We start from the raw sequence: 27880 nt of genomic DNA on the forward strand, positions 1-27880 counted from the left end.
AGGCCGCAACATGCGTAGCTGTTCTCCTGGTTATATACTGCAGTCTGGAGAATCAGGTATGAACACAGTCTCTGTATGGCCTTCTTCACCTCAGAAATTAAAGTTTGAAGGCAACATAATTTATTATGTTTTGTGTGTTTTGTTTCATTTTGTTTAGTTTGTTGGTGAGGTAGATTTACGAGATTATTTAATGAATCTCTTTTACAGGAAGTGATGGAAACAAAAGAATCATATATTCACTCGAGAGACAAAAGACAGAGTGAGTCACAATTTTGCAGACAGATCGGATTTCAACCAAATGCTTCGTCTCTACAAGTGACACTCTTTGTTACGTGTATGCACTCAATAGAGCACTCAGTATTCACTTGTTAGGCAGTGTTTTTCTTGTCTACGAACAATTTATTTCACTGTGGAAACTAAAGTATCTGATCGTTTTCTTTTTTCACATCTTTTCAGCCATTTTAAATTCCTCTGAATATGTACTTCAGATTGTCATGAGCATCTCCGACCTTGGAAGTCTGCGAACCGCTTTAAACACATTAGATTTCCCTTTAATGATCAACAGTACTGATGCTGAAATTATCAGCATTGAAACCACAACAGGTAAGCCCCACTGTTTGTTGTATTTATAAATATAGTGTAACTCCAGCAGTCCACTTGTTGATGAACTTTGAACTTTTGCTTCTTCCTACAGTGTGTTCACCATCAAATACAAACGAGTATGAGTGCAGGTGTGAGCAGCCCTTTGCTTTTCCACTTGACAGCTGCACTGAACATGGAGCTTGTGACGCAATTATTGGTGACACATGCGGATGCATCAGTGCGCTTCCAGCTGATGGACAGTCGTGCCAGCTGAATACCAGTCAAACAGGTAGGCCCCGCCTGACACATCGTGAGTGACTGAGCATATAAAGGTCGTCCGGGAAAGGACTTAATGCTGCCAAATGCTAACTATCGTATTTGTACCATGACTTGGCCCCATGTGAGATGTACGGTCAATAATTGCAGAAAAGGCAGAATATCATACATAGACATATCATATACCCTTCTGCTAGGACACCGCTTGCTTTCTTGGTTTTCCTTTCAGTAAATAGCTGAGTACTACTGTACAGTTAAGTACACATGAGAATTTAAAAATACAGCATAAGATACAATAAGATGAACCTTGATCAATCCCACAACGAAGAAATGTGCAGTGTTACAGCCGCCAAGACAGAGCTGCAGTTATTACACGTGTTGTCTAAACATTTTTATAGAAAAACAACCATCAGGCACAAGGTACACATTAAGTTAAACTTGTCTTTTCACCACAATAACAATTAAACAGTTTGTTAATTATACACAAAATTACAAAATAAATATATTAGAAAAACTTTTGCAAAGGTTTAGAGATATGAAAGTGTTGTGTGGGTAGTGAGACTGGTGTTTGGTAGAGTTTAATTGTTATCTCAATGCTGCACAAGTGTTTTTAAAGGAGCATTGTGTAACTCTGACACCTAGTGTTTAAAATGGGAACTGCAGTCCAAACTCCAGATGTTGCTCTTGAGCACAAACATGAAATCAAAACAAACTGCTGTTCACAAAAAGAAGTTATAAATGGGAATGCACCATATTTAAACACTATTAGGCACAACTGGGGGACAAAATTGTCCTTGGCTCGAACTACAATTACCTGTTGGCTGCACTGTTGTGCTAGCGGGCCAATGTCGCACTCTGTTAGTTTTACACAATATGTAAATTAAGATGGAATGAGCATTATCTAAAAACACTTACAGTACATAACATCCAAATAGGCAGTGATACATACATTCTTCCTTTAACTGGATTTTTTCTTAATTTTGAAAATCTATTTCACACCACATTCCCGCTCTTTATCAACTAATCCCAACCCTATAAATTCAGTGAACTGTAAATTTTACTCTTTTTGCCGTCTTTATCGTCTTTTTCCAATCTGTCAGGATGTTGTTTATGTCTTCATCAGTTGCAAGTTTCTGTCATATGCAAGAAATCCTTTGTCTTTGAAAAGGTTTAAGAGATTCATTTTATGAATACTAATCTTTTTTTTTATTTGGTTTGTCATATTTACAGTTTCAACAACACAACCACCATCATCACCATCAGCAACTCCACCAAAAGGTATGACACATGACATGTTGAGATGAACGAGGGTCAGTAATTGTGTCTTTGATCATACCCACTGGCTCTATGAAGTCAATTAAAGTCCATACCTTGTAACTATACAGAAAAATATTTGTTATAGTTTGTTTGCCTCTAAAGTCAAAGAGCTTTTGTACACCAACATTAAGTTTACAGTGTTCAGTAATTCATGTTTTGATCACATGGAAACATTTGATTTAGAAAAATGTTTTCATACAATACAGCCAGACTTGTATGATATATTTCTTCCTCTTCCCCTCCACAGAACCAATGGAGTCTGTTATTGTTGTTGATTTGAACCTTCCAATCTCCAGTTTGCCACTATTGAGGAACACTCTGAGTAACATCTCGCTCCCCTACACCATCAGTCTGTCTTTACAAGTATTGGAAATTAATTTCACTACAGGTAGGATGTGTTGCAAATGTATTTGTTTTCTCAATGAATATGTAATATTGCATGCCTTTATTTGATGTTCCCTGAACTTTTGTCTATTCTTTGAAAGCGTGCTTTCTTAACTCCACCGGAGGCCTGCAGTGTCAGTGTGAGGAGCAGTTTGCTTGGCCGTGTGACAAGTGTGACGTCTATGGTCCATGCAGTAATGTCACTGGACCGGTCTGTGAGTGCATCAATGGACCCCCTCCTGAAGGAGAGTACTGTGAACCAATCACAAGTAAGCATCATGTTTTGCAACTTGTACTGCAAATCTCGAGCCACTGGCCTAACGATTATGAATTTAAAAGACTACTGTGTCTGTTGTGGTCCAATACATGTGTTATATGGGCGGCTGTGGTTCAGTGGTAGAGTAGGCCATTTCTTCTTTGGAGGGTTGGAGCGTTTGATCCCGAGCTCCTGCAGACACATGTCCGATTGGTCCTTGGACAAGACACTTCACCCCAAGTGTCTTGTCTGCATCGACAGTGGCGAATGAATGTATATGAATGGATGAGTTAATACTGATGGACTCTTTATATAGCAACCTCTACCATCAATATGTGAAAGAAGTCCATTTACTATTATATGAAAACAGGGTTCTGGAAGTGTTTGTTCATTGTAAAGATTTTTTTCATTGAGTAAAGTCTCTCATGAAGTTAATTGTGACTAAAATGTAAAACATGATGTGTTCCTTTAAAGACAGATGTTATGTAATAAGTTTGGTTCCAATTTGTTCCACAGGTATCAATCCATGTCCAACTCCGACACCTGGTAAGGAAAGTTTTTGTTTTTTATTGGGTAAAGAGTGTTTGGAGTAGTCGAAGGCACTTGTTGGGACATTAAAGTATTCACAGATACTTCATCTTTAAGATTTATAGCCCCATTTCCAATAAATAAAGATGTTGTTTAATAGTTAGCCATGAACAGAATTTGATAATTTGCAAAACATTTAAATTCAGTATTTGGTTAAAAATCTCACAAAGACAACACATCACATGTTGAAAATAAAAAATATTGCTGTTTTTAGAAAATGGTATTCCCTTACTGAATTTGATGCCAGCAAAATGTTTTAAGAAATGTCGAAGAGTGGCAAGAAATCAGTTTAATAGCTTAAATTAAAAACACCATATGAAACATTTGATAATCAATTAGGTTCCAGGCACAGAGTGTAGATTTTGCCATCTGGGGGATTTCAATCAAAACATAAACAAAAAGATGACTTCAAGGCTGGCTGGGATTCATGGGAGTCCTACTCCACCACCCCGATGAAAACGGGCTCTAAAGGCCCCAGTTCCACCAAGAGGTTCACTTCAGTTAGTACATTTTGTGGCATTTCCATAGACTGAAGTCGAGAAAGATTCCCAAATTACGACCCGTACTGTCATACTCTTTGGGAGCCTTCTGTTGGGTTGCCAAGAATGTCGATCCAACCTTAAAAGTTGGAGCTAAACACTGCAGTCCATTGATTGGTCCCTTAAGACAGCGATAAAAGACAAACACAACCCCTCTGTGTATAAATACACAGTCGATTGTTTATTGGTCTGTATTTCTACTCGCAGCACACAGCCTTCTCTGAAACAAAGCTGGATTCAGTTTTATAATAAAGAGCCAAATGTCAGGGACAGAGTACAGCTGGATGTCTTCCAGTGTCGTTTTTGTTTGTGTCACGTTTTCCTCTTTTTTGAATTTATTAGCGGGTTAGCTGTTAGTGATCAGCTGCTAAGATGTGACCCTATTGCGTAGGGTCCCAAAGGAAATTTGCCTTGGGCGTACAGGCTTCTTATATGGATGAAATGATAAAACAGCCTTACTATAAGATCAGACATTAACATGCTGTGTTGAAGTTCTTCTCTTCAACAATACAGCAGCCAGTATGTCCTCCTTCTAACTTTAGATTCTGCTCCTGAATGCTCTGGATTTGATTGGACCAGAGAAGGTAGGCGGGGCTTTGAAGGCCGTTTTGGACGCCCCTGGGTTTGTCAGATATGAGAGCAGTTATCAGGTCAACAGGTGTTGCAGCGATGGAAGCGGGCAGTGGAACTGCTTCAGATAGAAGTGATTGTACCCGAGCTAAAAAGCCTCTGCATGTTTCTAATAAGCTCCAGCAGCAGAAAGCTGCTCAAACTAGGATCAATGTTGGAAATGATTTTGAAACATGGAGAGAGGTTAGAACGCAGAAAGTTTACAGACCCATGCAGAGCTGGCTAAACACTGAAGCTTCAGTGTCCACCACATGGTGACCTGTGTGAGCATCCACTTGAGAGGGGGGAGACAGCTCTCTGCAATGTTTTGAATGTGGACTGCAGTACCCATTTTTAACACTATGTGACAGAGTTACATACTGCTCCTTGAAACATTTTGGAAAAAGGATTGTAATTTTTACTTTTATCACAGCGATTTCAACAACAGCAATAAATACAACAATACCAACAACAACAATGAATACAACAGTAACAACAACAACAATGAATGCAACAGTAACAACAAGGGGTACGTATTGCACTATTAATATAGCAAAGAAGACGTTGAATTGATCTTTGACTAAATGTTTTTGCCATGAAGGTATTTTCATTTTTGGGTATTGTACGTTTTTGTCTGTTGGCTCGTAAAAACTACAGAAAGCATTGAAATATAAGTACATGCAAAAGAGGAGGCTTCATTTTAATCAATACACACTTGACCAACACACAACAACATACATAAATTCAATTCCCATGACAACACGGCGAATTTATGGTGAACGTTGCTTCAGTCGTGGTCAAAGTGACAGATCTCAACCTCCTCTTCTCCACAGAACCAATGGAGTCTGTTATTGTTGTTGATTTGAACCTTCCAGTCTCCAGTTTGCAACTACTGAGGAACACTCTGAGTAACATCTCGCTCCCCTTCATGGTCACTCAGTCTGTACAAATATTGGATATACAGTTCACCACAGGTAAGAACTTTCGCTGCTTTAATCTTTTTCAGATCAGATTTACATGGCTTCATCAATAAATTACTGTCTCTTGTATTCTTTGAAAGCATGCTTTCTTAACTCCACCGGAGGCCTGCAGTGTCAGTGTGAGGAGCAGTTTGCTTGGCCGTGTGACAAGTGTGACGTCTATGGTCCATGCAGTAATGTCACTGGACCGGTCTGTGAGTGCATCAATGGACCCCCTCCTGAAGGAGAGTACTGTGAACCAATCACAAGTAAGCATCATGTTTTGCAACTTGTACTGCAAATCTCGAGCCACTGGCCTAACGATTATGAATTTAAAAGACTACTGTGTCTGTTGTGGTCCAATACATGTGTTATATGGGCGGCTGTGGTTCAGTGGTAGAGTAGGCCATTTCTTCTATGGAGGGTTGGAGCGTTTGATCCCGAGCTCCTGCAGACACATGTCCGATTGGTCCTTGGACAAGACACTTCACCCCAAGTGTCTTGTCTGCATCGACAGTGGCGAATGAATGTATATGAATGGATGAGTTAATACTGATGGACTCTTTATATAACAACCTCCACCATCAGTGTGTGAAAGAAGTCCATTTACTATTATATGAAAACAGGGTTCTGGAAGTGTTTGTTCATTGTAAAGATTTTTTTCATTGAGTAAAGTCTCTCGTGAAGTTAATTGTGACTAAAATGTAAAACATGATGTGTTCCTTTAAAGACAGATGTTATGTAATAAGTTTGGTTCCAATTTGTTCCACAGGTATCAATCCATGTCCAACTCCGACACCTGGTAAGGAAAGTTTTTGTTTTTTATTGGGTAAAGAGTGTTTGGAGTAGTCGAAGGCACTTGTTGGGACATTAAAGTATTCACAGATACTTCATCTTTAAGATTTATAGCCCCATTTCCAATAAATAAAGATGTTGTTTAATAGTTAGCCATGAACAGAATTTGATAATTTGCAAAACATTTAAATTCAGTATTTGGTTAAAAATCTCACAAAGACAACACATCACATGTTGAAAATAAAAAATATTGCTGTTTTTAGAAAATGGTATTCCCTTACTGAATTTGATGCCAGCAAAATGTTTTAAGAAATGTCGGAGAGTGGCAAGAAATCAGTTTAATAGCTTAAATTAAAAACACCATATGAAACATTTGATAATCAATTAGGTTCCAGGCACAGTATGTAGATTTTGCCACCTGGGGGATCTCAATCAAAACATAAACAAAAAGATGACTTCAAGGCTGGCTGGGAATCATGGGAGTCCTACTCCACCACCCCGATGAAAACGGGCTCTAAAGGCCCCAGTTCCACCAAGAGGTTCACTTCAGTTAGTACATTTTGTGGCATTTCCATAGACTGAAGTCGAGAAAGATTCCCAAATTACGACCCGTACTGTCATACTCTTTGGGAGCCTTCTGTTGGGTTGCCAAGAATGTCGATCCAACCTTACAAGTTGGAGCTAAACACTGCAGTCCGTTGATTGGTCCCTTTAGACAGCGATAACCCCTTGATGCCTGAATTAGTTTCCAAGTATTAAAACGTTATTAACATGTGTTTCTGCTTTCAAGTAGATACTAAATTAAGTCGAGAAAGTTTACTTGAAAATAGCACATAAGATGGATATTGTTCCGTCTCTGACTGGTCCTATGACAAACTAATGCTTGTAAAAGGTTCCTAGGTATGTATTGAAAGTGTATCAACCGGCAGTGGAGGAATAAGGACGCTATTACGGCTGCATTTGGAGCGGAAGCAGTTTGATGCAAATTTGTGACAATAGTCGTTAAGGGGTTAAAAGACAAACACAACCCCTCTGTGTTTAAATACACAGTCGATTGTTTATTGGTCTGTATTTCTACTCGCAGCACACAGCCTTCTCTGAAACAAAGCTGGATTGAGTTTTATAATAAAGAGCCAAATGTCAGGGACAGAGTACATGAACAGCTGGATGTCTTCCAGTGTCGTTTTTGTTTGTGTCACGTTTTCCTCTTTTTTTAAATTTATTAGCGGTTTAGCTGTTAGTGATCAGCTGCTAAGATGTGACCCTATTGCGTAGGGTCCCGAAGGAAATTTGCCTTGGGCGTACAGGCTTCTTATATGAATGAAATGATAAAACGGCCTTACTATAAGATCAGACATTAACATGCTGTGTTGAAGTGCTGTCTTCTCTTCAACAATACAGCAGCCAGTATGTCCTCCTTCTAACTTTAGATTCTGCTCCTGAATGCTCTGGATTTGTTTGGACCAGAGAAGGTAGACGGTTTTAAGGCCCCCACCCACACGGCCGTTTTGGACGCCCCTCGGTTTGTCAGATGTGAGAGAGGTTAGAACGCAGAAAGGTTTACAGACCCATGCAGAGCTGGCTAAACACTGAAGCTTCTGTGTCCACCACATGGTGACCTGTGTGAGCATCCACTCGAGAGGGGGGAGACAGCTCTCTGCAATGTTTTGAATTTGGACTGCAGTACCCATTTTTAACACTATGTGGCAGCGTTACATACTGCTCCTTGAAACATTTTGGAAAAAGGATTGTAATTTTTACTTTTTTCGATTTCAACAACAGCAATGAATACAACAATACCAACAACAACAATGAATACAACAGTAACAACAAGGGGTACGTATTGCACTATTAATATAGCAAAGAAGACGTTGAATTGATCTTTGACTAAATGTTTTTGCCATGAAGGTATTTTCATTTTTGGGTATTGTACGTTTTTGTCTGTTGGCTCGTAAAAACTACAGAAAGCATTAAAATATAAGTACATGCAAAAGAGGAGGCTTCATTTTAATCAATGCACACTTGACCAACACACAACAACATACATAAATTCAATTCCCATGACAACACAGAGAATTTATGATGAACGTACATTTTCACTGAATGACCGTGATCTAAAAACTCTAAGTATTTGTATCACTTCTTGTGCTCTCTACACAGCCAACCACAGAGTCTGCATTCATAGATATCTGTTTAAAGAAATCAATAAACGACAAATCAGACAGACAAGTAATTATGTTTTATTTATCCCCTGTGTGATAGCTGCTGTTTCTCTCATGGAGGAGACACTTTCCTTTATCTTGGATATGGAATATGACGAATCCTACAATAACGAATCAAATGAGGTTTTCATCAATGCTAGCAGATCTGTAAGTCTTTGTGTGTCTTGTTTCGAAGTCAAATCTTTTTGTCCTAATGTTGAATCAATGATTTTAAGCAAGTTATATTAAAACCAATAACAGACTCTTTACTTTTAACAGATTCGAAGGCAATGTCTGGAGCACATCTCAACTCTACAATCCCCTTGTCAGCTAAATGGATTCAGGTAAGCTGTGTTGTTTCCCTCACTGAAGAAGATCTCAACAGAGCTACTGCCTGTACCAACCACTTGCGTTCTTTTTAATATGGCTTTGTATGTCGGCATTTCTATTGTGGGGGACTAAAAGTGGATTATTGCAGCGAGAACAAAACGCATATTCATTGCCTTGTGCATGAGGCTTTAACATGGAGCTCTTTGGAAAATGCTGGCTTCCCTTTGGAAATGACAGCTATCCTACCTGTCATTACACATACTGGTCTTGTTAGCATAAGAAGCTTGTCTCACTTAAAAACAGCCGCAACCTCGAGATTGGTTGACACGTGAAGACAAAGCAATGTTTAACTTTGACACGTAGTGTATTAGAGATGCATTTTATTGGTTTAAACAGCAACATCTTCTGCATCAACATTGGTTGACATGAAAAGAGATGTTTGTTTTATTGGGCAACGAGTGTAATGTTGTAGTTGGTTAAAACCAAAACTGGGACATATTAGTGTTATAGATATAGATATATGTCTGGACACAAAGTTAAAAAACTCGACGGTCCTGGTCAAATAGGCACACATGATCACCGAGGATGCAGTGGTGATTCATTTATGGCCCGGGAAAAGATAGGACACATTAGACTGCCTGAATCTTCGAATGCGTCACTAAACTGAGACACAACCTTTTGTCTCTGTCTCACTTGGAGTCAGAACAGTCTCATAATGAATAAATGCACACAGAAATAAATAAATGCACGAATAAGGACTCACAAATGTATTTGGGAGTTGTATATAAATATGACTCGATGCACAAATGCATTTTCAATGCACACACAAATGTGTTTCAATCCATATATAAATACAAAAAATATATATATATATATAAAAGTAAGATTTGTAAACACATTTGTGATGATTCACAAATGTACAAATCAAAAATACATTCTTGGAAGTTGTTACATTTATATATGAATTGTCAAACGCGCATTTGTCTCGATGCTTTTAATTTGTAAACCTCTCTGCATTTGTGTGTGGAGTTTTGAGACTCATCTAGCGGCACTCTGATCCACAAATGCGTTTTTTCTAAAAGGGGTTCGTCTGCAGCCAATCAGATGTCTCACTCCTTTACAGCCAATCACGAGTGGCTCCCCGAGGTTTTTTTTTTTTTAAACCGACGTCATTACAGTGCGCAATCCTGATTATCGCTGCCGCCGGGGAAAAACCATACACATAATGTACGTATAGGGTTAGGGTGGAATCTATAGTTTTTCCCATATATTTATATAGATGTTATTTCCCATTATTTTATTTATTTTTTAGGAATTGAAACACATTTGTGTGTGCATTGAAAATGCCTTTGTGTATCAAGTCATATTTACATACAACTCCCAAATACATTTGTGAGTCCTTATTCGTACATTTATTTATTTCTGTGTGCATTTATTCATGATGAGACTGCTCTGGCGCCACACTTTTGTCATGTTTAAAATTGTTCTCAAGTATTTAGGATATTTGAAACGCTATTTCCAAGGTGATGTGTAAAAACAACAAACATGAAAATGATTTTTTTTAAACTTGTTAACCAATTGACCATACAGCATGTGGAGGAGGGTAATCATGGTTTCAGGAGCTGATGGTTTCCACGTTGAATGTCAAACGCTCGTAAATGTATTTTCTGTGTTGCAGGAACGGAAGCACCATCGGAAATTATACCATAAGAGCAGCTTCATTACCAGACGCAGAGATTCAAGCTCTCAAAACAGGGCTATTTCTAGACCTGTCGGACACATACTCTATGATATATGAGAGTATGACAGTTTTAACTTGTTTATAATAAATGAAGGAAACTATATTTTCCTGTGCTTCTTGCGATGCTAAAATAATTTTTGTACATTTGTTTGTATGTTTGAACCCTTTGTCCTTTTTTTCTAGGTCAGTTGTCCTTAACGTTGGACCCGCCTACAGTTATCTCTGAGGAAGAGGCAACTGTGACATGTGGTCCTCCTCCAGCTGATCTGGAGTTTGGAACCAACTTGGAGGCAGAGTGGAGGCTGAACGACAAGCTAATAACACCAAATGACCTCTATGTATCAGAAGTGGGTGAAAAAGCTGTTTTAACTCTGAAAAGATTCAGCAGAACAGACAACGGTAAGTAATCATTTAAGTAATATGCATTTCATCCTTCATCACACATTTTTTTAGGCATTTCAAATTATTATGACTTTGCACTATAAGAATAATAAGTGAAAAATTTAAGTGTGGAAAGAAGTAAGAAATCAGGAAGGGGGCAAACACTTTTTCACGCCACTATATGCATCTGTATGTGTGTGTGTGTGTGTGTGTGTGTGTGTGTGTGTGTGTGTGTAGTGTTTGCCCCTTCCTTATTTCTTACTCCACACTTTAATGTTTCAGATCATCAAACACATTTAAACATTAGTCAAAGATAACACAAGTAAACAAAGAAAGCAGTTTTTAAATGAAGGGTTTCATTAACGAGGGAGAAAAAAATCCAAAGCTACATGGCCCTATGTGAAAAAGTGTTTGTCTAATAAACCTAATTAACCTAATAACTGGTTGGGCCACCTGTAGAAGCTCCTATCATAACTGATCACAACTTCAACGTCTGTAGCCACACCCAGGCCTTTTTACTGCACACATGTTCTCAATAGACTGCTATAGACATCATGCAGGGATCAAAAGAAACTCAGGAACAAATGAGAGAAAATGTAATTGAAATCTATCAGTCTTGAAAAGATTATAAAGCCATTTCTAAAGCTTTGGGACTCCAGCGAACCACAGTGAGAGCCATTATTCACAAATGGTGAAAACATGGAACAGTGGTGAACTTTCCCAGGAGTGGCCGGCAAAACCAAAATTAACCCAAGAGCGCAGAGACGACTCGTCCAAGAGGTGACAAAAGACTCCACAACAACATCCAAAGAACTGCAGGCATCACTAGCCTCAGTTAAGGTCAGTGTTGATGACTCCACCAGAAGAAAGAGACTGGGCAAAAATGGCCTGCATGAGAGAGTTCCAAGACAAAAACCACTGCGAGGCAAAAGGAACATTACGGCTCGTCTCATTTTAGCCAGAAAACATCTTGATGATTCCCAAGACTTTTGGGAAAATATTCTGTGGACTGATGAGTCAAAAGTTGAACTTTTTGGAAGTTCTGTGTCCCATTACATTTGGTGTAAAAATAACAGCGCATTTCAGAAAAAGAACATCATACCAACAGTAAAATATAGTGGTGGCCGTATGATGGTCTGGGGCTGATTTGCTGTTTCAGGACCTGGAAGACTTGCTGTGATAAATGGAAGCATAAATTCTGCTGTCTACCAAAAAATCATGAAGGAGAATTGCTGGCCATCTGTTCGTAAGCTCAAGCTGAAGCGAACTTGGGTTCTACAGCAGGACAATGATCCAAAACACACCAGCAAGTCCACCTCTGAATGGCTGAAGAAAAACAAAATGAAGACTCTGGAGTGGCCTAGTTAAAGTCCTGACCTGAATTCTATTGAGATGCTGTGGCATGACGTTAAAAAGGTGGTTCGCGCTTGAAAACTCCCATTGTGGCTAAATTACAACAATTCTGCTAAGATGAGTGTGCCAAATTCCTCCACAAGGTTGTAAAAGACTCGACAACAACAAGGATCGCAAGTTATTGCAAACGCTTGATTTCATTAGTTGCTGCTACGAGTAGATGTGTGTGTAACCAGTGGAAATCTGCGTTGTGAAATTTTGTCTGTGACACCGGGATTCTTTCAACTCTTTTAATCTGGCAACAGAAAAGCACAGACAAAACATTCAATCAACTCCTCAGTCCGCTCCAGACTCTCTCCCGAAGGCATTTGTAAGAAAGGGCCCACAAGGATTTCACAGAATCTACATAAAACATACAATTTACACAAAATACAAAACATACCTGGCAACAGAAAAGCAAAGACAAAACTTTCAATCACTTAACAGACAATTGCCAGATAAGTTTGTGTAATTATAAGAACAACAAACAGTTAAACATGCACAAACATATATGACCCTGTTACATATATATATATATATAAATGTCAGCAAGCAATTACAATCTCTGCAACAGTTATTCATCACATTATTATTATGGTTTGTGTGTTTCAAGTTTTACAATAAAATCTGAACTTCACTGAAAGTCAGAATCATTTAGGACATTTGATTTTTCTTCTTTTTTTAAGACATGCATAAAGACCATTTCAATACCACAGTGTAAGTGAGGAAAACTATGTTTAGAAAATTAGGACATTAGAAAGTCCCTACATGAATGCTGGTTCAGGATGTTTCCATTTTAAAACCTGGTTTAGCTACTTCACATCAATTTGATTTTCAGGTCAATATGAATGTCGACTGAAGTCTGGCCAAAAAATCTTCAGACAGATATCCAATAAATCATTCGAAATCCAAGAGATCCAAACTGACATCTTACCACCGGTTCAGGAGCTGCTCCAGCAGTCTGAGGTAAGGAATTCACCAGCACATGCTGACACAACATGTTTTTAATAATAATTGTTTGGGAACGTCAAGCAAACTCCTTCCTGCTCAGGCCTTTATCACTAAAATCAGGGTACTGGTACGTTTTTCTTTTTTAAAACTACTATTGTAGAAACACAACATTGAATTTAAAGTTCCAGTAAAGCTGTCTCAACAGACAGGGCATGATGTTAAAATGACAAAGGAGCAACAGAGCTTTGATGAGTGTTTGTGCCTTTTAAGTTTATCAATGCTACTTTAATTGTCCGTATTCACAGCATCAACAAATGAGTGGTAAAAAGTACATGCAAGCAGAAAAGAGTTTGAAGCAGGTACACTATAGACTGGCACAGGAACGAGAACTATAACCAGGAAGTGAGTTAGCATTTTAGCGGCATGGGTTCTAACCTCTGAAAGTCAATGGGGATTTTGAATGGGTTTGTGGTTAGACGCCTGAAATAATGTCTTTGGTGTGGTATGTTAGCTAAGACCCCCAAATTTCAAAGTTTTTACAGAACTCGGAACAGCAGTTGCTAACAAGTAGCTAAATGAGTCAGGGAGATTAAACATCATCTCGCCAGGAAGTCAATCACTTGAAATAATCATACACAGAACTAATCGTCCTTTGGTGACAGCTAAAACACTCCACATGACTTTAAGCAGTGACATAAGATTGTTTTGGGGTTAGCCGAGATGGTTAGCTTTGTTTCTGCTATCGTTACAACAAAGCCCATTCACATCTGTAAGATTTTGATTATACACACACCATCGTCATATTCAATCTACGAAGATATTCTTCCCCACATATTGTCTTTGAAATCGTTGTCTTTACAGATTTTATGTATTTTGTCTATACTGGGTCTGGGTATTTCTCACAACCTCACGATACTATACGTATCACAATACAGAGGATACGATATTATGATTATATGAAACGTATCACGATCTGCATTAGTTTTGGATCATGACCACATCCTACAAAGAATGATTAACAGTTGTTTTTTTTGTTGATACATAGATTTAAGGATCCAACAACTTAAACTCATGAAGTTCTTCTCTTTGAGATTGTTGGATAAAAGTTGACTATTTAATCCTTTTCCTAAATGTTGTAAATAGAAATCTGACTCCTTTAAATAATTACCTTGAATCTCTCTGCGCATTCTTTTGATGGGATGAGAGGAATGACTGAAGACGTCTCTTTCAGGTTAACAGAGTTTATTAACCCGATGAATCAAGAATAGAAGTTACAGAGTCTCTGGGTTCAACACTACGTGTCCCTGACAACAGACAGACACCTGGTCAGTTCATGAAGTCTGAGCCCCGACTATCTTTCCCTGAACCCTTTTATACATTAGACAGAGAATATCTAACCAAATTATGCATTCAAGAATGTGCGGTTTCCTTCATCCAATTGGGGCATCTTTCCAAATGCGTGTTGATGTGTGGTTCTCTCATTGGTGCATCAAACTCCTGAATCCTTTGTCCAATCTGTAGGGGAAGACACTTCCTACCTGTTTCTTATCACAACCTGACATCTCGTCTAGTAACCAATTCTTTTTAAGGAGAAGACAATTTAGGTAATTAAGAATCAAGGCTCACTCAACCTATATAAAAGTAAGTGAGTGATTAACTGTTCAGGGCTTCAAACTAAACCTATGTTTGAGTTGGTGAGTGATTCAGTTTGAAAGGCCACACCAAACACATGTTGGAATGTGCACTCACTCTTGCAAGCCCTCTTCACACAAACACCTTTATATGCTGAAAAGTCAGACAATATTATTAACACACACAAACCTAGAATAAAACATGATAAAATAACTGGTATGGTGTAAATGTAAGCAGAAATAATTCATACTGTAAATGTCAAACCTTTCCTTTGGACTGGGTGATGAAACCTGCATTGAACACATTGAATATAAGCAGAAAGAGTTATTCTATCAAGATCCTAAAAGTAAACACAACTATTCCGTTTATAATGCCAGAGTTATTAAAACATGCAAAACCAATATTCTTTCATTTTTATTTCAATATTCCTCCCTGTTGTCTCTCTGGGTATAATGTGTAATAATCCGGTTTCACTTGACTCTGAGAAGAATCACTTTTTGATGCACATCTGTAAACTACTGAAGCAGTGTAGATACTGAAGGAAGGAGTGGAGTTACACAGTGTGACTCACTGATCAGCTGTCTGAAGCCTTCATTATCAAACTCACTATACGTTCACAAGTCTTTATAAAATACATCTTCTGAGCTCCTTTACACGTTCAGTGACCATGAAAGCGTCATTCGCTGCTGGCAAAGACGCCACACACTGACACTGAGTAGCCAGTCTAGCTGTTGTTGCTGACTTCTTGTCATATCTTGTTCATTGGTCTTGTTGCTGCTGTGTTTGACCTCGTTTTTATGACTCTTGGACGACTCATGTCCAACTCCAGACTGTCTGCTGTTTGTAAAAATACTAAATGTTTCATTAATCTTTGCTTTCAGTTTAGCTCACGGAGTTTCTATTCATGTTTGTTGTGATTTGGAACGTGCCGTGCATCCTGTAGTTTTACGTCTACTGCCCCCTACTGGCTTTAATAGGAACTGCATTATGGGAAAGGAGTCTTTCATTACGGTATAAAGAGATTTGCGGCTGCATCGATACTGTAAAACCTGCATTGATACACGTATTGGCAAGGGGCACATGACGATATATTGCCATATCAATTTTTTAAGCACAGGCCTACTCGTTGTAAACGAACCTTTGGGAAAATCTACCGCGGTAGAAAAAAAAAAAGGCTACAATAACGTGGCAGGTGTGAAAACTTCCATTGACAGTAGGTTTCAAAAAATAAATGAGTGAAATATTTATTTGAAAAATACGTGTCTGGTGTGCAAAGACTTTAAGGTTGTTTTCCAAACCACATACTATAAAATACTTGTAATATGATTTCGCTAAAAGGCAGTATGCAGTATGTAGTATGCAAACAACTGTAAGATTCATAGTATGCCAAAAACACCAGTATTTCAATTCGAGAAAAACTTACAGTATGCATCGGACCAGTCTACCTTCTGTGCTGTCTCCCACAATGCAAAGTGCATTGTGGCCGTTGTTTACTTCCATGTTCATCTTATCAAGCCATGGCTGAGAATCTGTCCCATGCAAACTATGAGTGCACCCTTAGTCTATTTTTATGGCTTTTCTCCCAACAGAAAAACATTTAGAGCCATCTTTAATAACAGCCACTCTGTGAATTATGAGTTCAATGTTCATCTTTGTTATACGTTTAACAGTAATGATGTTTTTTCTTTTAAATCTTACAGTTTTTAAATCTCAGTTCACTGCCTGAATTCCTGATGAGACTCCACAATGTCACCGTCAACCTCAAAGAGAAAGTGGTTCAGTCTCCTGCAAACATAATTGCCATTGTTGATATACTCAGCAATGTTGCCACCATATCCCTACCTATCGATAGTGCGTTAATAGAGGTATGTGAACAACACAGGTGAGGTTTACATGTGTAACATTATGCTTTATATTTCACATGAGCTAATGTGAGCTTTCCTATCAATGCAGGATATCCTTTTTACTGCAGGTGTCCTCACCACAGATGGTGCAAGGGCATCCTGGGAGTCCCTGAACGACAACAACAACAACAACACAAGCAATGTCTTCTTGCAGTCACTTGAGACTATAACAAGTCTCATTTCTAGTGACTCTTTAGCGATTGAAACACCTTTTATTCACTTAAACAAAAATACATCTACAGACTTTTTCAATGAAAGCTTTAATTCTTCTGTGACGATAGTTATATCAGAACCTGAAGAAGGAGAGAATAGTATCACTGTGATGACATTTGCTTCGATGAATAATGTTCTCCCTGCGAGAGTCAAAGCAAATTCCTCCATCTTTGAAATCAATGGGGGAGTCGTTCTTGTTCAGACCAGCATGGGAAACAGCCCCATTATTAATATTAACTTTACATTTCAACTCTTAAACACTACACTGGTGAACCCTCAGTGTGTATTTTGGAACTTCAACCTCCTTGATGGTCGTGGGGGATGGGACACTGAAGGATGTAAGTCTGTAGAACCTCCAAGTCCAAATGGAAGCGTCACCTGCAACTGCAACCACCTGACCTCCTTCTCCATCCTGATGTCACCTTTTGTTAACTGTAATGTGTGTTCTAAGATAACATACGTTGGAATTGGCATATCCATGGCTTCTTTGGTCATATGCTTAATAATTGAGGCAATCATATGGAGAAAAATAAGAAGGAACACCACATCTTACCTGCGTCATGTCTCCATTGTTAACATCGCCGTGTCTCTCCTGATTGCAGACATTTGGTTCATCATAGGTGCTTCTATTGCAGAAGCAGAAGCAGAGGGTAACCGTGACGCATGCTCGGCAGCTACATTTTTCATCCATTTTTTCTACCTAGCCATGTTCTTCTGGATGTTGGCCTCAGCTCTCCTGTTGCTTTACCGCACAGTCAGTGTCTTTGATGGAGGTTTGTCCAAAAGATCTATGCTGGCTATTGGATTCTCTCTAGGCTACGGAGGGCCTATTATCATCGCGGTCATAACTATTGCTGTCACTACACCCAGTGGTGGGTACAGACAAGATCAATTCTGCTGGCTCAACTTTGATGAGTCCCTCGCCATTATAGCCTTTGTGTTGCCTGCTCTGACCATAGTGCTGATTAACCTTATCATCTTGATAGTGGTATTATACAAAATGCTGAGGAGAAGGGCAGTTGCAGACTCTGCACAAGCAGGTCAGAGGAATGTGTTATTGGTCATTGTGAGGACCCTGGCTGTCCTCACACCTTTATTTGGATTAACTTGGGGTCTGGGAATTGGAACCCTGGTCCAACCAGAAGATGAAGGCATCCACATTGCTTTTTCATTCTTCAATTCACTGCAGGTACGGATACATACCTAGTAATATATATAGTAAACATAACTGTGTGACATTCTGTATAATACTGCATATACACTTTTGATGCCTTTTGAAATGAGTGTGTGTTGTATCATGTAAGCCTTGTGATGCCACTCTGTGCTGTTGTTTTTACAGGGTTTCTTTATATTGGTGTTTGGACTGCTGCTGGACAAAAAGGTATTTAGCACTCATTATTTACATGTGTATGTAATTGCACTTTTAAATACAAGATGAAAACATTCTGAAGTATAGTTTTTACCAAACACTGCTCAATGTGCACTGTAATGTGTGCAGGTAATACAGATACTCAAAAGAGATTATCCGTAAATCAAAGTCAAGAGTATTATCGGTGGAAACTTTTATTAGGGACCGAAGCACTGACCAGTGCGAAGGACCCTATTGTTTTTCAAATGATTATTTTTGTTTTCTTTTTTCTTCCTCATCTTTGGAGCCACTTTTGACGGCTTGAACGTGAATGAAAACTCATCAAAATCTCCAACATCATCGGGTCTGGCGAAAAATTTGATATTCTCGTCATTTCGTAAATCTTATTCGCAAGATGACTCAGTGGCGCCCCCTTCAAATTTTCAAAAGGGCCTCCCCATTGACGTTTTTTCGTCGTACGTGCATGAACATTTTTATACACATTAAGCATGCGAGATCTCACATAAAATCCTCTTACGCCCATAGTCAAAGCCAAACAGGAAGTCCGCCATATTTTTTTTCAATGGCGAAAACTTGCGTTTCACAGGTTAGCTATTTGAACGAACTCCTCCAAAAGTGTTTTTTCGATGGACGCAAATTAAGTATCTGCTTGTTCTTGACATGTTGAAGATCTCTCGTTGTGCTCCGCACGTTATTTCCTCAAAGGGCGTGGTCATACGGACGCGTTGTTCGTCACAAACAGGAAGTAGTTTGTTAGGGGTCTTAATATAGTCATACATTCATCAAACATCACACACATGATCCCAGTGGACAAATGAAACTAGACATGTTGGCACAAAAAGTGGGCGTGGCTAAATGACTCAGTGGCGCCCCCTTGAGATTTTCAAAAAGGCCTCCCCATTGAGGTTTTTTTGTCCTACATACACAATTTTTTTTATGCTCATTGGGCATGTCAGGAGCTACATAAAATCCTCTTACACCCATGGTCATAACCAAACAGGAAGTCCGCCATATTTTTTTGAATGCAATAAAAACTGCTTAAATTCCTCTTTCACAGGTTAGCTATTTGAACGAACTCCTACAACAGCGTTTATCCAATCATCGTAAACTCAGTGTCAGTGTATTCTAGACATGTTGAAGATCTCTCGTTGTGCTCCGCACGTTATTTCGTTTAAGGGCGTGGCCATGGCGTACCATCAAACATTGATATTTTACCTTTCTGAAAGGCCTCCCCTTAGAGGTTTTTTTCTTTTACATGCATGACAATTTTTTGGTACGTTCATAATGTCAGGACCTACAAAAAATCCTCTCACACCCATAGTCAATACTAAACAGGAAGTCCGCCATATTTTTTTTTAATGCCGAAAATTCGCGTTTCACAGGTTAGCTATTTGAACGAACTCCTCCAAAAGCAATTATCCGATTGACACGATGACAATGTCAGTGTGATCTTGACATGTTGAAGATCTCTCGTTGTGCTCTGCACGTTATTTCGTTAAAGGGTGTGGTCGTACATACGCGTTGTTTGTCACAAACAGGAAGTAGTTTGTTACAGTGCTTAATAAAGGTGTAGAGTCACCAAACATCAGACACATGATCCCTGGGGAAAAGTTAAACTTGTCATGTTGTTATAGTAAGTGGGCGTGGCTAAATGACTCAGTGGCGCCCCCATGAAATCTTAAAAATGGCCTCCCCATAGAGGTTTCTTTGTCCTACATGCATGAGATTTTTTATGCTCATTGGGCATGACAGGCGCTACATAAAATCCTCTTACACCCATGGTCAAAACCCAACAGGAAGTCCTCCATATTTTTTTTGAATGGCTAAAATTTGCGGTTTACAGGTTAGCTATCTGAACGAACTCCTCCAAAAGCATTTATCCGATCATCGCAAACTCAATCTTAGTGTGTTCTAGACATGTTGAAGATCTCTCGTTGTGCTCTGCACGTTATTTCGTCAAGGGGCGTGGCCACGGCGTACCATCAAACTTTGATGTCTCGGCGCACTCCAATTTTTTAACCTTCGATGACTGTAAGGCCTGCTGATTGGCCTCGTGTCGCGGCTGCACTCCCGCGGTCGTACTCTCGCGGTCGCGACACGCGCCGACATGCGTGGGGTGCTTCGGTCCCTTCATCACCGCTTGCGGTTTTAATTTTTCTTGTTTTTTATGAGATACATCGTTTGTCATTGCTAGATATAAACTGTATGTGGATTTATTGTAAAATACACTAGAGATCTGATTTAGTCTAGTCTAGTCTATTTTTATAAATCCCAATACTGTGTGCTAACGGTAGATATTGTATTGCACCTTGCATTATCTCATGCTTGATGTCCACACTGCATCCATTATTCTCTGATCTGTGAATTTGTAAACACTGTAAACATAAGATTATCTGGTACTTTAATTTGAAGGTGGATAAACTGAAGTCTGGTGCTTTGTATTGATGAGCTGTTGACTCAAATCACAACACCCAGAGGTTCATCGATAAACGGCTAAATGTGAGCCGACAAAAGTTTTTATTCTGGTGTCGAAACAAGTCAAAGGTCAACATTTATATCATGATTTGGATATTATTAATGCATTGTTATCTCCACCTTGTAAAACAAGCTACCAAGCTCTGCTAAGTGAGAAAAGCAAGTGTCAGAGCCTTGTAGAGCCTCCTCCTTCTTCATTTCTTATCTAACTAAATGAGCAACAGATAAGAAAAAAGATGCGGGGCATCTGGCAGGCAGTTAGACAGTCCAATAGTAAACAATAGATTCAAGCTGTTTCTGTTGCTGACACTTCCTCACATAGCATTGTTTTCTGTTAGGACACACTGTAATCGGGGGGAAAACATTCCTGGAGGGCTGATTAAGATCTATGACACCTGATTTAAAAACAAATGAAAGTTGTTCTTGGTTTGAGATCAATTTAACAATAATTGTAATTACCCGATATTTAAGTGTGATTTTTCAAAGTATCCCATTATGCAAGATCGCTCATTTTCCATTCTTAACGCATCTTGTACCAACATTAGTCTTCTTATTCATATTTTTTTATACAAGGTTTATTAGTTTAAAACACACAAGGGAAACAATCAACACGAGGAAACAAACAGAACACTATGGAAAGAATGAAAACTAAAACAAGACGATACACAGAACCAAACCATGACAAAAACACACTGTAGGCAGATCCAACTTTGATGTCCTTAAAGCAAGTCAAAATGAGGCTCAGTAGTATGTGTGGCTTCCACGTGCCTGTATGACCTCCCTACAACGCCTGGGCATGCTCCTGATGAGGGGGCGGATGGTCTCCTGAGGGATCTCCTCCCAGACCTGAACCAAAGCATCCTCCAACTCCTGAACAGTCTGTGGCGCATTGTGGTGTTAGTGGATGGTGCGAGACATAATGATGGCAGGTGCTCAATTGGATTCAGGTCTGGGGAACAGGCGGGTCAGTCCATAGCATCAATGCCTTCATCTTGCAGGAACTGCTGATACACTCCAGCCACAGGAGGTCGAGCATTGTCTTGCATTAGGAGGAACCCAGGGCCAACCGCACCAGCATGTGGTCTCACAAGGGTTCTAAGGATCTTATCTCGGTACCTAATGGCAGTCAGGCTACTTCTAGCGAGCACATGGAGGGCTGTGTGGTCCCCCAAAGAAATGCCGCCTCACACCATTACTGACCCACCACCAAATCAGTCATTCTGAAGGATGTTGCAGGCAGCAGAACATTCTCCACAATGTTTCCAGACTCTCTCACCTTCTTTCATCTGTGAAGAGCACAGGGTGTCAGTGGCAAATTTGCCAATCTTGGTGTTCTCTGGCAAATGCTAAACATCTTGCACGGGCCCTCAAACCATCCTCATGGAGTCTGTTTCCGACTGTTTGAGCAGATACATTTGTGGCCTGCTGGAGGTCATTTTGCAGGGCTCTTGCAGTGCTCCTCCTGTTCCTCCTTAGGGTTAGGGTTAGGCTAGGTAGCGGTCCTGCTGCTGGGTTGTTGCCCTCCTACGGCCTCCTCCACGTCTCCTGATGTACTGGCCTGTCTCCTCGTAGCGCCTCCATGCTCTGGATACTACGCTGACAGACACAGCAAGACACAGAACCACTCCTTTGTTGAGGGTGTCTTGCTAATTGTCTATAATTTCCACCTGTTGTCTCTTCCATTTACACAACAGCATGTGAAATTGATTGTCAATCAGTGTTGCTTCCTAAGTGGACGGTTTGATTTCACAGAAGTTTGATTGACTTGAATTACATTGTGTTGTTTAAGTGTTCCCTTTATTTTTTAGAGCAGTAGATGTTTAGAACGTGACTGGCAACGAGCACATATTTTTACCTTTTTAAAGTCTGAATAATGTGATTTCTTGTGGCTATGCTCCTCCACTCTTAACAATGATGATCTTACAGACGTCATTTCAAAAAGGGCCTGTGACAGACATTGGCCTCAAATGAAGGTCCGAAGCATTTTGACAAGAAGTGGGGAATTCCAATAACTACAAGAAGAGCCTGATTTAGACTCCATTTTCCACCGCTTATCTGGGGCCAGGTCACGGGGGCAGTAGTCTTAGCAGAGACACCTAGACTTCTCTCACCACAGACACTTCCTCCAGCTCTTCTGGTTGGACCCTGAGGCGTTCCCAGGCCAGCCGAGGGACATAGTCTCTCCAGCGTGTCCTGGGTCTACCCCGAGGCCTCCTCCCAGAGTGACATGCCCAGAACACCTCATTTGGAGGAGGGAACACAAAATTGGAGGAGGGATATTGGAATGAACAGCCTCCCCGGTATGAACCTGAGCTGTGTTCTGTTATTGGACTTCTGTGCTCGTCACAGTCTGTCCATAACAAACACCATGTTCGAGCACAGGGATGTTCATGAGTACATGTGGCACAAGGACCTGTTTTATGCCGGAGGTCGATAATAGGCTTTGTGGTCGTGTCATCCGACCTCCGGCCGTGTGTTTTGGACACTCGGGTGAAGAGAGGGGCTGAGCTGTCAACTGATCACCACCTGGTGTTGAGTTGGATGCGCTGGCAGGGGAGGGAGCCGATCAGACTCGACAGGCCCAAACGTGTAGTGGTCGCTGGGAACGTCTGGCCGAACCCTCTGATAGCGAGGTCTTCAACTCCCACCTCCGGGAGAGCTTCTCACTGATCCCGAGGGAGGCTGGTTTGTGTAGTGTATGCAAAGACGAGGGCTCTCTCTTTGCATGGTATCTGCATGGGAAGTGCCTGGGAACTGCCTGACAGCTGACTGGCTGCTGACCTGAAGGGTAAATCCTGGTGGCTGGAACTGTAATTTGAACTCAGTGATGCTTAAATGATGAAGCATTTCTTGCCCTTCACTTCCCAAGCAGCAGCAATATCAACCCAGACACATGACAACTACATAAAGCTGCCTGTATGTTTGTATGTTATGGTGTGTTTCCTCCAGCCTATGATAGTGCACAAGCGAGTTTAAGAGTGGATACAATTCAGCAATTGGGCGTGATTTCAAACTGGACCCAAATATAGCGGTCGTGAACTTCTTTGTTCAGTTTTAGCTTTTTTATCGTTTAAAATAATACATATGTTTTAGTGAAAGCTAGACACAGAGGCATTTGTTAAGAAACTACGCGTCCAACAAACACTTCAGCTGAAAGTCACCAGATGACCACAGGCAAGGACTTTGCCTTTTCTAGCAGTGAAAATAATGTATCAGAGCCCACAACTAATGATTTATTTTAATATCTCTGTTTACTTCGGTTGCCAGGCTATTGAAATAAAAAGCCAATGTTGTGGTTCAACAGTGTTTTCAACAGTAACCATTACTTTCCAAAGTGTTTTTTTGCTCTCCCGATGGTCCCGTGACTGAAAGCCATGAAATGAAAAGAAAAAGAAAAGAGGGCGAACAAACACCGAGCTGTGGGAGTTTCACCCACCCGGGGGAGGGGTTACTGCCCTTTGTGATTTCATGAAGAGAAAATCTTCATACAGTCTGTTTAAGCACACATTTACTGAAGCAGGCGATAGGCGGAGAGGATGGATTTTTCTCATGATTAGGAGTGTGGAGAGAGAATAGGAACACAAAGTTAGTGCAAACATTGTGAAGTTTTTTTTTTTAATAATATGAGACCTTTAACAATGTTCAAAATGATCAGTCAGAGTTAGACCTCTGTGTGGGGATAAACGTTAAATGTGCAGCTTACTGCAACATCAGACTTTTGGAGCTTCAAGAACCACACTAATTCTTGACAATAACTTTTCAGGTGCGATCAGAAATAGCAATAAAGTCACAGATTTCCGGAAGTGGCACCAGGGTAAGATATTTTCTTTATTTTGTCATTTTTCAAAGCTGATCGAAATATATTGCAATAACTAATTTCTTTGTTTACAATCATTCTTGTTTCAGACCACCAGTGCTGGAAATTCCTCGAGTGGATTTGGATTTCTCCGGTTCTGGAGACGTGGAAGAGGTACAGCAGTTATGTCCCAAAAAGAGAAAAAAACGGTGTCTCAGTGCTTCTGTAGTAGTTTCACAGGGTCCCAGCTCAGTCAGAAACTGAAGTTCTTTTCTGATTATAAGTCTATCTGTCCTATTTTTGTGTGAGTGTGTCTGTTTCCGACCGTTTGAGCAGACACAATTGTGGCCTGCTGGAGGTCATTTTGCAGGGCTCTTGCAGTGCTCCTCCTGTTCCTCCTTAGGGTTAGGCTAGGCTGCGGTCCTGCTGCTGGGTTGTTGCCCTCCTACGGCCTCCTCCACGTCTCCTGATGTACTGGCCTGTCTCCTCGTAGCGCCTCCATGCTCTGGATATGTCAATTGTAGCTGAATATCTTTACAAACTTCCACCTGGACTTGAAGACATTCAACACTACTTTCAATATCTCAATCTTCTCAGTCTTCCGTGACCATGGTTTATCCAGGACATTTGAAGGAAGTTTTATCTTAACTGGTACATTTTTAGGGCGCAAGCACACTGTAGGGTGTGAGGACCCTATTGAAACTGAAGGAGTTGTTATTATTTCTTGCACAAATAAATTGCTTAGTTGGGGGCTTAGAAATACCTGAAAATGTTCAATGCAATGCAAAATGTCGCTGCAGCGCCCCCTGAACTGTGTTTGTCTTACACATCTCAAACTTGGTACACATATGTCATCGAAAAAGTATATTATGACAAATGTTCAGTACGTCCATTTTTGGCGATTCACTGAGTTTTATCTTACCTGGTACATACCTGGTGCCTCCCCACAGTGCAGCAGGTTGTCAGACATGTGCCATCTTAAAAAGCAAGATCAAATGAAGGATGTTTTATTTCATTTGTTTAGTGGTGCCCTAATTTTGTGCACAGCTAAATATTCTATCTGGTATAAAGGTATAATTGAGTAGTGTCCTGCCTTTGCTTTGCACAACTCTTTGTTTGAAAAACAATTAAAGGCCGGTCTCGTATTGACGCCTTTTCCTCACAAAGGAAGTATCTTTTTTTTTTTTGAGATTGAAGGCAATAATTCTAGTTTTTTAATCACTAATCAGTCAGCTGATGACATCGGTCGATATTAGCATATCAAGTGACTATCAGTATCAGCTGATTTGATCGCATATATACGCTTTATTCACCAGCCAAATAGCATTTTATTTAAGTCTAATTGTGTTATACTAGCAGTTCTCTTTCGGGATAAAGAGTGATGATGCTTGTTATAATCCATAAAGCACACTTTTCTGGTGATGGTGTGTACCATTGATGCACGTACATACTTTCCAGTTGTTTGATAACTGGATTTGAGGGATCAACACAATATATGTGTATATTTATATCTATGAATTAAAGATAGATCCAAAAAAGGTATCAGCCATTATATCTGCATCGGATTAATTTTCTGCCCAATATAGAGATTAGTCCAAAAAAATCCTATACCAGTCAGGCCCCACCAATGAGAGCCCGGGCTGATTTGAAGTATTGTTGAGATTGCTGTAGATTTGTCACTGAAACAAAGAAAGCTCATCATTGTGAGAACCAAGCAGTAGCACTTCGGCCTCACAAGGAGCAGGGAAGGTCGTGGACTTGTCTTAGTATTAATCTTTACTTTTCTTTTTTTGGCACAAACACGTTATTTTGTTGCTGTGTTGTGTTTTCTTCCAGATGGATACAACATCTCATCCAACGACTCTAATGTGACTCAATCCCTCAACACTTGATGTTTGCAGAGCTCTCCAACCAGGCGGCACTGAAAGAGAACCGACGGAGCTTGACACTTTTTCTCCTCTTCTTTCTAATCATGAATTCAGTTTTCTTTTTAATGCTGCACAGCTTAATTCTACATACACACTTTAATATTTATGTTGGACAAATAGTATTAATTGACTTGTTTGAGAAAGGAGTTTATTGTAGTTGCTATAGGTCAGGAGATATATACAGGAAAATATGTGTCGTCATTCTCATTTCTGACCAAAAGAGGCAGAAGTGCACCGATATTTTCTTTCAGGTAGGTTAATTTCTAAAAAAACAAAGCTCTAGCTACATATAAAGTCATCTGTCAGTCTGTGCTTTTGTCATCTAATAAATACTTTAGGAATGCAGAGACTTTTGAAACCTGTTTTACACATCTCACACACACACACACACACACTTCTGTTCCTCCGTACTTTTGTGGTGCTGACTGTCTGCAGAGACTCTGTCCTCTGCCTGAATTTTTATGTTCTGGATTGTTGTTGGTGTTGACTTTTGACGTTTCTGGGCAGAGCTGGTGTGTTTCCTCCAGCTAGTGACAGCGCACAAGCGAGTTTAAGAGTGGATACAATTCAGCGATTGGGCGTGATTTCAAACTGGACCCAAATATGGCGGTCATGAACGTAGCAGCAACTATTTTCATTCTAGTGTAGAGGTCTCAGACTGGAGACCCATTAACAAATAAGATTCCTGTGCATGTGGTGTCATATGTTTATCCTAGCCAATGTAGCACTCTGTGTGGCCAAAAAGGGTAGTGCGGGAACTCTGAGGCAGAGATACTGTGTCCGTGTCATCATCATCATTTCATCATTTATTTTATTTAAATCCTTGGAAAACACATTGAAGGAGGACCCTCATTTACAATAGTGCCTAAAACAAGAAATGAAACAGGAAATGCAGTCCAAGAAAATACAATATATGTTCAGAAAAAATAGAGTAAAACTAATAAGTAACTATTCAAAATGTTAAAAGCAAGGACAGCTAAAATCATTCAAATCAGAAATTAAAACTTTAAATTGACCCAAAGTTAATAAAGAGTTGATCTTAAAATGCCTCTGAAGCAAAGTCCACTTTTGGGCCTGAGATAAAACAGTGTTTGCCGCTTCAGGATTTTAAAAAGATCAACAAACTCCTTTTTCATCAGCTCAGATTGCTGCCAACGTGTGTCATTTGTTCCAATATGAACAACGACCTTCATGACGGATGGGTACTTTTCAAGCAGGTGTTGGGGTTTTCAGGAGTGAATACTTGACCAACGGTTAGGTTG

General features: G+C 39.9%; 1 protein-coding gene across 1 annotated transcript; it reads left to right on the plus strand.

The window, feature by feature from the left end:
• Positions 1-2158: 2158 nt before the first annotated feature.
• Positions 2159-26642, plus strand: LOC306838597 (adhesion G-protein coupled receptor F1-like; the record flags this gene model as incomplete). The annotated part of the gene is made up of 11 exons (XM_079366889.1): positions 2159-2168; positions 2423-2563; positions 2661-2828; positions 5385-5525; positions 5612-5779; positions 10761-10976; positions 17119-18239; positions 18390-18431; positions 24658-24708; positions 24801-24864; positions 26527-26642. The coding sequence occupies 11 exons, from the start codon at positions 2159-2161 to the stop codon at positions 26580-26582; spliced, it is 2178 nt and encodes a 725-aa protein (XP_079223015.1). The 3' UTR covers positions 26583-26642.
• Between the last annotated feature and the right edge of the window lie 1238 nt (positions 26643-27880).

Source organism: Symphodus melops (genome assembly GCF_947650265.1).
Source record: "Symphodus melops genome assembly, chromosome: 1".
Taxonomy (NCBI): domain Eukaryota; kingdom Metazoa; phylum Chordata; class Actinopteri; order Labriformes; family Labridae; genus Symphodus; species Symphodus melops.